At 43.8% G+C, this 9,939-nt stretch overlaps 1 protein-coding gene across 1 annotated transcript in view; it reads right to left on the reverse strand.

Moving 5' to 3' along the window:
- SH3RF1 (SH3 domain containing ring finger 1) overlaps positions 1 to 9,620 on the reverse strand; it is a 145,238-nt gene extending 135,618 nt beyond the window's left edge. Inside the window, exons 1-2 of the mRNA XM_045019844.1 lie at positions 9,507 to 9,620; positions 6,228 to 6,714 (exon numbers count right to left, since the gene is read on the reverse strand). Coding sequence (XP_044875779.1) covers positions 6,228 to 6,614 — 387 coding nt within the window. The 5' untranslated portion in view covers positions 6,615 to 6,714; positions 9,507 to 9,620. The remainder of the gene's footprint in view (positions 1 to 6,227; positions 6,715 to 9,506) is intronic.
- Between the last annotated feature and the right edge of the window lie 319 nt (positions 9,621 to 9,939).

Raw genomic sequence — 9,939 nt, forward strand, 5'->3', positions numbered from 1 at the left:
TGCAGAAGCCAATATTTCTCATGTTGACCTGGCTGACACAGTTGCTTTAATTTTTGTGGTTTTTTTAAACAAAATTTCATTTAACTATTTTAGTTAAAAACAATTTTAACAAAAAATAAACCTGATTTTAAAAAATCTTGAATGTTTAACTAAATTCATATGCTGTTTTGTTAAAATGTTATATGTTTGCTGTTGAAGAATAAAATCCAGAATACATAACTTTGGTGTTTTAGTTAAATAAAACAATTTAAATATCTGCCTCGTTATGTTCTCCTCCTAATACAGCATGGCAAGAAAATCCTCAATATTAATGATTAACCTGTTGAACTGGAGATAGCTCACCTCCCAATGACTTCATAAATATCTGCTTCAATTATCTTTGGTAAATTAAATAACCAAACAATCATTCATTTTCTGATATAGCTGTAAAACTAATCTGAAAAGTTTTCAAAATAAGCCATTTAAAAATCTATAGTGTGTACCTTCTAAAAATGAAACCTACATCTATCTCTGAGTTGTGAGAATATGTATTAAGGTTATAACAACCAACAAGAATGCACTTTTATGTAGAAATCCATGATTAAATCAAGTCTTCCTGAGTAGTGATTTAAATCATGATTTAAATGAAATCCATCCTTCACAGGACTAAATTATATTAGCTGACAGAATAAGAAAGCGGTTATCCAGGAAGGAGGGGTGCATGGTTTGCTGTAGTCATCTACTGAGTGCAACTAGCTGTCAGGGAAGCCCAGCCTGGCCTGCTCACCCTGAGTCTTTCCTCCTGACCTCCCAAAAAGGGAAGGGCTCCCTCACTATGTGGTGCCCCAGAGGGAGAAATGGGGATGCTGGGCCGTGTGCCATTCCCAGAGAGTGTGATTTGGAGGGAGATCCTCGCCTCACTCTCCTCCCTCCCTTGCAGCTCCAGCAGCTCCCAGGCATTCTCAGTGTAGCACAGGGGTTGGCAACCTTTCAGAAGTGGTGTGCCGAGTCTTCATTTATTCACTCTAATTTAAGGTTTCGCGTGCCAGTAATACATGTTAACATTTTTAGAAAGTCTCTTTCTATAAGTCTATAATATGTAACTAAACTATTGTTGTACGTAAAGAAAATAAGGTTTTTAAAATGTTTAAGAAGCTTCATTTAAAATTAAATTAAAATGTAGACCTCCCCCGCCCCTCCGGACTGGTGGCCAGGACCCGGGCAGTGTGAGTGCCACTGAAAACCAGCTCGTGTGCCGCCTTCGGCACCCGTGCCATAGGTTGCCTACTCCTGGTGGAGCATGTGTTGCTGATGCTTTGGCAATGGTGTGGGCCCAGCTCTTCAGAATGTTGGTGTTCATTATTATTTTAGCATGCTGCCAAAATTTTCCTGAAGAACACAAGAGAGAACGGAAATGATAGGGTTTAATTTAATATTTTATAGCTCAGCTAAATCTGAATGAAACTTAATGGGACAAACAAAAGGTATTTCTGCACAGGACCAGTGCAAGGATGTTTCGTGCCCTAGGCAAAACTTCCACCTTGCGCCCTCCCCAGCAGCGCTCCCGCCCTGAGGCACCCCCCTTGCCGCAGCTCCCCACCCTCCACACTGAGGCGGACCCCCCCAGCTCATCCCTGCCCTGCCTCCTCCCTGAGCACGCCGTCGCTGCTTCACTTCTCCCGCCTCCCAGGCTTGCGGCGCCTAAGCTGATTGGCGCCGCAAGCCTGAGAGGCGGGAGAAGTGAAGCAGCTCACCCCTGCCCCACCTCCTACCCGAGCACGCCGTGGCTGCTTCACTTCTCCCGCCTCCCAGGCTTGCGGCGCCAATCAGCTTAGGCGCCGCAAACCTGGGAGGCTGGAGAAATGAAGCAGCTATGGCGTGCTCAGGGAGGAGGCGGGACAAGGGTGAGCTGGGGCGGGGAGTTCCCGTGTGCCGCCCTCCCCCTTACTTGCTGCAGGTGGCCCTCCCCATGCTCCCCTGCCCCAGCTCCCTCTGCCTAAATGCCGGCGGTGACCGGGGCGGCCGAAGATCCGGCTGCCGCGGTCGCTGCCAAAGAAAATGGCGCCCCCCAAATACTAGTGCCCTAGGCGACCGCCTAGGTCACCTAAATGGTTGCACCGGCCCTGCTTCTGCATCTAAGAGCTTTATTTTTGGTGAAATTCAAAGAGCTGCTGCAAATAACTGACGTCAGAACGTGTCAAAAAAAATCCCAAAGAACAGAAATCTACAGGCAACTAAATATAGGAGATCACTACCAGACATCCCAATAAGAACAGCATTTTCATTGCCTGCTAGTTTTCAGAATGTTCCTTGTCCCACAATATGGAGAATACAAAGACCAGTGCTCCCAGACTGCCATGCAAATACCCCTCCATTTTCAAATAAAACAGCACCTTTTTCTGTTGGTTACAGGGTAAATGTTACTCACAGGCATGTGGTATGATATAGTGCAGTGGTCCCCAAACTTTTGGACTGTGGTGGTGGTCGAGCATCTGCCGAAATGCCGCCGAATTTCGGCGGCATTTCGGCGGATGCTCGACCACCGGCCAGGACGCGGGCACATTTAGATGCCCCTGCGGGTGCCATGGCACCCGCGGGCACCACATTGGGGACCCCTGATATAGTGGAAATATAGCAACAAACTTTAGATAAGACTATAGTCTCCACCAGGAAAATGGTTAAAATAGAAATATCTTGGAAAATGAAGAAAGGAGTGTGTGTACATATGTACTATGCATACAAAAATTCAAGAATTTTTTTTTAAAATTATACAAAGTGAATAAATGTTTTTAAAGGGTTTATATTCCCTGAAACATCTCCAGTCCTTCCCAACTGCTGCTATAAAGGCCAGTTTCAGATTCTTGCAACTGAAAACTAACTTAAAAACTGTTGATACACTTCTTAACAATCTGCAACTGTTCTCAAAATTATGTTCGTATCATGAATCTTGTAGAAGCTCAGTACATTTTTTTCTGCTTATTGCACAATGTGTTCATATACACAAAAAACGCAGTACACAGCACTGTGTAATAAAAGGGCTAGCAATTCCACAGCCACTGACACAGTTCAGGAATTCATGCAACGGTGCATGACGTATTAACCTTTTCTGAAAAATAAAACATCTTCTCAAAGGGCATGTATTGGTTTAATATTTCCTTAAGGTACAAGCGGAATATTTATGACTTGGCAATCCTCACCTACATTCACTTCATTTAATTTAAGAGCAACATGCATTTATTAGTTTCCCCTTTAGCAAAATTTCATAGCTCAACAAATCTACTGATTCTGCCACTCATCTTGAAAGACTCTTCTACACCCAATGTCCAGTAAAGGAACCATCTGATACATTTGTAGTGCAGCCACTCCTATTTAAAGTTCTTAACACAACTGCTGCATTCAGCTTAAAATTGTAGCAACATAAATTGTCAGTTCCTATTTTTTGTTGATAAATTCTCGGTGCTTTCTCACTCTACTTTTGTTCTTTATTCTTTTGATAAAGAAATTAGGTAGCTGCTCCCTTCACAAAACAAGCACCTGATTTTCTTGTTCCTCCCCTCCACCAAAAGAGTCTCGCCTGGCCGGAATGGGTGAGTGGTTGTGGGTGACCTTTCCCCACCCCCACACCAAAGATAAAACAGGAATGTCTATATTATGGCCTTAGATCTCTGGAAAAAGATGTGCACAGCATATTGTAAATGTTCAAGTCTGCTGTTAATGTTCATTCAATGTCAGTTAACTACATGAGGGAACCACATGGCCACAATTCTACTGGCACATGGTATAACATAACTAATAAACTGATGCAACATGCCATATGTTATCAGTTTCTGCTCTGCACAACATGGAAACACAAATGTTGCACATCATCAGAATACTGTAGTCCATTTAAACCTAGAGAAGAATTCAAAAGGGAATACAATATTAATTTTCCCATAAACCTGAGAAGTTATGAAGAGTACTTGAATAAATTCACAGCACATTGATGAAATATAAATCTTGCTTTATAAAAATTATCTTTTAAAAAAATGTATGTGTTTAGAATGGTCTAAAGGATAACACATACTGAAATTATACTGGTATTTTGTATTTTTGCAATTGATGATTTTTGCTAGCTGCTGGAGGTAATGTTAAATTGCTTTGGGGTTCTGGGAGAGGTTGAGGACCTTTTTGTAACTGCTATTGTTTCTTCACAAAATTGCTGTACCCTTTTGGATATTTTTACCTCATCAATATCTGCATATATTACTGACATACTCAATACAAGTCATTAGACCAGGGATTCTCAAACTGAGGGTCGAGACCCCTCAGGGGGTCGCAAGGTTATTATATGGGAGTCGCAAGCTGTCAGCCTCCAACCCAAACCCCGCTTTACATCCAGCATTTATAATGTTTTTTATATATTTAACAAGTGTTTTTAATTTATAAGGGAGGGTCGCATTGAGACACTTGCTATGTGAAAGGGGTCACCAGTACAAAAGTTTGAGAACCACTGCATTAGACACTTTACAGAGAATAACATGACAAATTACTTTTTTAAATTTCTAAAGAAAATCGTAGTGTGAATATTAGAATATAAAGGCTAAAATATAAAACCTGGTGGAAGAATCCATACATTTTATATTCTCAACATGGTTTGACGTAAGTGATGTACCTCTGAGAAATACCAATTTTCAGGTAAGCAGTAATTATTTAAGTTATCCAGAGCAAGTCACTGATTTCTTAGCCACAAAGAAAACTAAATATATAGATGATTTATCTGAGGTAAAGAATAGCTCTCTAAAATTAATGCTTGCATCCCTTTCTTCAACTTCATCAGGCCATTTCTCAAAATACAATACATTCTTCAAATAAGTACAGCACTTAAATCATTAAGCCAATTTCAATTCATACTCATAAGCTCTGCATGTACAAATTTCATTAAATGTGCAACAAAACCTTTTAAAAGGAGCTAATCTGGTCTGTCATTAGATAAAACAAAGGTGGGTCAAGTCAGCTCATAAAATGATCTCAATTTCTGGTTCTAGAAAAAAATCATAATAAATTAAGCTACTGAAGTTTTGAGTATAAGGCATGAAAGAGTCTACAAGTTGAATGAATACCAAGGAAAAACAGAAGCAAAGGTACGAGCCAATAAGCTCAATTCTCAGTGCATAGATTTCATACATACAAAACAAGTTCAAATATCATCATACAGAGATAATAAATACAACAATCAAGAGAATTTTCCATGTACTCACCGATAATACACTTCCTAATAATTGAACTTTAGGTAATCTATATACTTTACTGAAAACTAAACAGAAAACTTGCATGAATATGATCCTTATGGTACTAATCAAAAGTAAAATAATGAAAAAAATCAAAAGGAAGTAGCCGACCCATTAAGTGATCAAACAATTTATGAAGAACAGTTAGAAAATCTGCCCTTTTAAAAATAAAGTGAAAAAGTAGAGAGAAGTTATCAAACACCACCAATTCTGAAATAGAGGTGAAATCCTAGCTCCACTAAAGTCAATGGCAAAATCCCCATTGACTTCAATGAGGGAAGAATTTCCCCCTAAGAGCTAAACAAATTTATAGAAAAATGTATGAAAATCTGATTACAATACTTGTTCTTACAGAAAAATCAATAGAATACAGAACAACCTAGAATAAAATCAATTTCTAGTGTTAGAGTTCACAAGTAGCAAACAATTTTAAATATTCTTAGCAAGACTGAATAATTGCTCATTATGCAACCAATCAATTCATACAAACGGTCTTGTTCAAGTTATTTAGCTTCCTCTTTAGTGTCAATGGGAATATTAAGGGCCTGTGCTGGTTTTCTTCCCCTGAACTATTTTAAATTCAACAATGAAGAGTTTTAAACAGAAAAATGCATCCTATCTTTTGGCTATAAACATTTTCCCCAGCAGTCAGTAACTAGCAATATAAATATATGAAGACTAAAGCCAAGAGTATATAATATAAGAATGTAATAAATACTGACCTTTTCCCTGGAAATGTGCTAGCAACTGTCGCTCAAGGCTTTTGTTAAATAGAAAAATTGGTTTAAATCATAACTGCAAATGAACAGACACTATTTTGCTTTTGCAGATGACACATTTGATTGCCCTTGAATCACAACATTTGTTGCTTCAGGGGTTAAACAACTGTTCTGAAAGAGTCTAGAAAGAGATATAATTGCAACAACAACAAAACAAACTGCTACCTATAGGTATGGCTTATCATTTATAGTGGATACTTACCCTAACAGGGGGACTCCGTGCTTGTACTCTTTGCTGCTGTCCACCTTGCGAGCTCTGTGGGTCTTTTGAACCACAACTAGCAACAGTGCTGCTCTGGGCTCTTAATGCATTTGTGCAACTAGTCCCACCACCAGTGCCAGGTTTCCAGGGCCTTTGCTTGATGCCATCCAGTAGTCTAACCAGTAGAATATTACTGGGAAGTTCATCAACACTGCAATCAACTAAAGTCCTACATTCTGGACAACGAAGCTCATTTCGAGAACTCACGATGCCCAGCAAACAACGTTTGCAAAATGTGTGTTGGCAAGGCAAGACTTTTGCAGAAGCATCAAGACGTTCTAAGCAAACAGGACACTCCAACAGATCCAACAAAGCCGATTCGTCCATTTTTATCTAATTTACCAAAAAATAAACTTTTGCAAAATTCATATCTATACTGAGTACTTAAAGGGACTCATGTTACATCCATGCCTCTTCAGACTTTGCTCTGAAATTGTTTAGAAAACAAAGAAAAAGAACAAAGCATTAATAATCTGGAAAAAATAATTAGCTTTCTTAAAGTGAGTCCACAAAAATATTTCCTCTAGCAAGATTCCTGCACTAAGCAACATCAAAAATTAAAAGATCTCCAGTCTAATTCAAGACAAAACCCTACAGATATTCAGTTTGTGGATAAATGTTTAATAATTTAAAACATACAGCTAAAAGTTATCTGTAACTATGAACAATTTATGAAAGGCAATAACAGAGAATTATCTCTGGTCATCATAATGGCAATCTTATCTGCATTAGTGAGCTACTTAGGTCAAGCATGGTGATCAAGAGTAACAATTAAGGTTTTAAACTGCAGTTCTGTCTGCTTTTAACTGCTAATTATCTTCAATATTCTTAAACCATTTTAGAGTTTAATAAGTTGGTCCTTGTAGGATAAATTAATAAATGACTGTGGAAAACGCACTTAATAGACAAATTTATATTTCTTACAATTTGTTTAATATTAGACAGGTCTGCCCTTTCCATAATTAAAACAAACGAAAGAGAATAAAAATAAGACACTGAATCTGCAAGTTGTTCTACAGGACTAAAGAGTCCACCATCAGAGAGTAGCTAGCAGGGTCAGGTGTAAGTCTAGAATGAGTTAAAAAAATATATCTAATTTGTCAAGTTTTTGAGAAGCAAAAGAGGAAGGGTTTGGGTTTTTTTTTGTTTGTTTTAGCATTTCAGTCTTGAAAAGAGACACTAATTCACAAGCTTTTAAGTTTACTGAAGAAGTTGACAAAATGATAGATTGCAGTGCTGGTATTATATCCAAAAGTGACACAAGACTATTACCAAAATCATTTTATGGTGCATTGAGTGCTGGAATACTGGTAGTAGAACATGAATGCAATGTATCCAGTAACAGGAGCAAAGGCAACATGCCACCAGGAAGCTCACCAAGGACACTCAACAAGAAAATCACTTATTTCATAATCCTTCACCGCTACATACAAATATAATATATATACATAGATTTACACACTCTCTCTCTCCCTCCCCTCCCCTCCTCCCAGGCATTTTGAGTGGCTAGCTAGTCACAGATAGCTTCCAGTAACTGATGCTAAGAAACACAGCTGTTTGGTGTAATACTACTAGACACATAATATAGGTATTTATTATGTGCATGGGGCTTCTCTAGAGTTCACTGTGAGGCTAGCGGGAGAAAGAGACACAAAACGGACACACACAATCTGTCTCAAAAACAGAGTTAAAAATTACTTTCAAAATTTATTTCAGGCCTGGAGATTATTCACTTTTCATACAAGACATATGAGTGTAGGATATATTACATACATCTGCACATACAACATTAATAACCTTATTCTCTGGATTTTGCTATTAAAGTTATAGTTACTTAGGTATTTCCAGAGATAAAATATATTTTATTACACACACACACCTGGCAGGAGCACTATATATTTGGCACATATGTGTGCATGTGTACCTCTGTTCCATGTATGGGAGAGGGCACACAGTGGGGAGGAGAGGTGACACACTCGGGGGAGGGGGAGGAAACCCTCTTGGCAAGTGACATTCTTTCTGTGGAGGAAGGACACATTTTGGGGAAGCAATATATCACTGCCTATGGATGGGAGTTTCACTGCCTCCTGTCTCTGAGAGTGTGTGGCAATGTATCCCAGTCAGGGGGAGGGGGGCTGATACAATATCACCTTCCTGAAAGAAGGTATCCATGTATGGGAGGGTGCATGAGTGGCACCATATCCCTGTCTGGGGTATATGGGTGTGACAGGGGGGTGGGGGGACATCGTATCCCTATGGGAGGAAAAGGACACTGTCTGTAGGGGGAGGCAGCTTATCCCAGTCTAGGAAAGAGGTGACAGTCCGGGTGGTGTGGACCTGGACTCACATCTGGAAGGAGGCATCACAGGATGCCTGGGAGACAGTACTCCACCAGCATCTGGGGAGGGGGTGACACAGATCCAGGGAGGGGCTGACACGGACTCGGGGAGGGGGGCGATACTGACTCGGGGGGGTGGCATCGCACCCCGTCTGGGGAGGGGGTGACACGGACTCGGGGGGGAGGTACCGCACCCCGTCTGGGGAGGGGATGACACGGACTCGGGGGGGGGAGGTACCGCACCCCGTCTGGGGAGGGGGCGACACGGACTCGGGGGGGGGAGGTACCGCACCCCGTCTGGGGAGGGATTGACACGGACTCGGGGGGGGGAGGTACCGCACCCCGTCTGGGGGGGGGGCGACACGGACTCGGGGGGGGAGGTACCGCACCCCGTCTGGGGAGGGGTTGACACGGACTCGGGGGGGGGAGGTACCGCACCCCGTCTGGGGAGGGGGCGACACGGACTCGGGGGGGAGGTACCGCACCCCGTCTGGGGAGGGGGCGACACGGACTCGGGGGGGGGAGGTACCGCACCCCGTCTGGGGAGGGGGTGACACGGACTCGGGCGGGGGAGGTACCGCACCCCGTCTGGGGAGGGGGCGACACGGACTCGGGGGGGGGAGGTACCGCACCCCGTCTGGGGATGGAGTGACACGGACTCGGGGGGGGGAGGTACCGCACCCCGTCTGGGGAGGGAGTGACAGTCCCTAGGGCCGCTGACCCAGGGGAGAGGCTGTCACACCACCTGGGGGCTCCGCAGGGCCCTCTCCGCCCCCTCTCGGGGGCCCTGCAGGGAGCTGGGATCGGCTGCACCGCCAGCCGGGCCCCTCCGATCCGGACCCTCCCGCCGCGGCGAGCGGGGCAGGGGCGCCGTCACTCACCATGTCGCGGCTGCGCTCCCCTCTTTGTTCCCGGGAGGAGCCGCCGCCGCCGCCGCGCTCTCCCCGCTTGTCTCTCTCCCGACGCGGCACCGAGAAGCCTCCTCCTCACCCCCTCCCCGAGCGGGGCTGACGCGGGGGGCGGCACCGCAACGCCCCGCAGAGAGCCGGGCTCGGGGCAGGAGGTGGAGCCCGCCCCGCCCGGCGAGCTGGCGGAGCCGACCCCGCCTGGCACCCCGGGTGGGGGCGGGGGTAAGGGCAACGAGCGGGGAAGCCGCCTGGGGAAACCAACCGCGGGTACAGTCAGTGCAGAGCCCGGAACTAGGGGACGGTGGGAGAGGCTCGGTACAACGCTCCCCCCGCGCTCAGGGGCCGAGCCGCTCCGTGCCGGAAGAGAGGCACTTCCCACTCCCGTAACCAAGCGGGAGGCAGACAC

The sequence above is a fragment of the Mauremys mutica genome, chromosome 5, assembly GCF_020497125.1.
Source record: "Mauremys mutica isolate MM-2020 ecotype Southern chromosome 5, ASM2049712v1, whole genome shotgun sequence".
NCBI classification, from domain to species: domain Eukaryota; kingdom Metazoa; phylum Chordata; order Testudines; family Geoemydidae; genus Mauremys; species Mauremys mutica.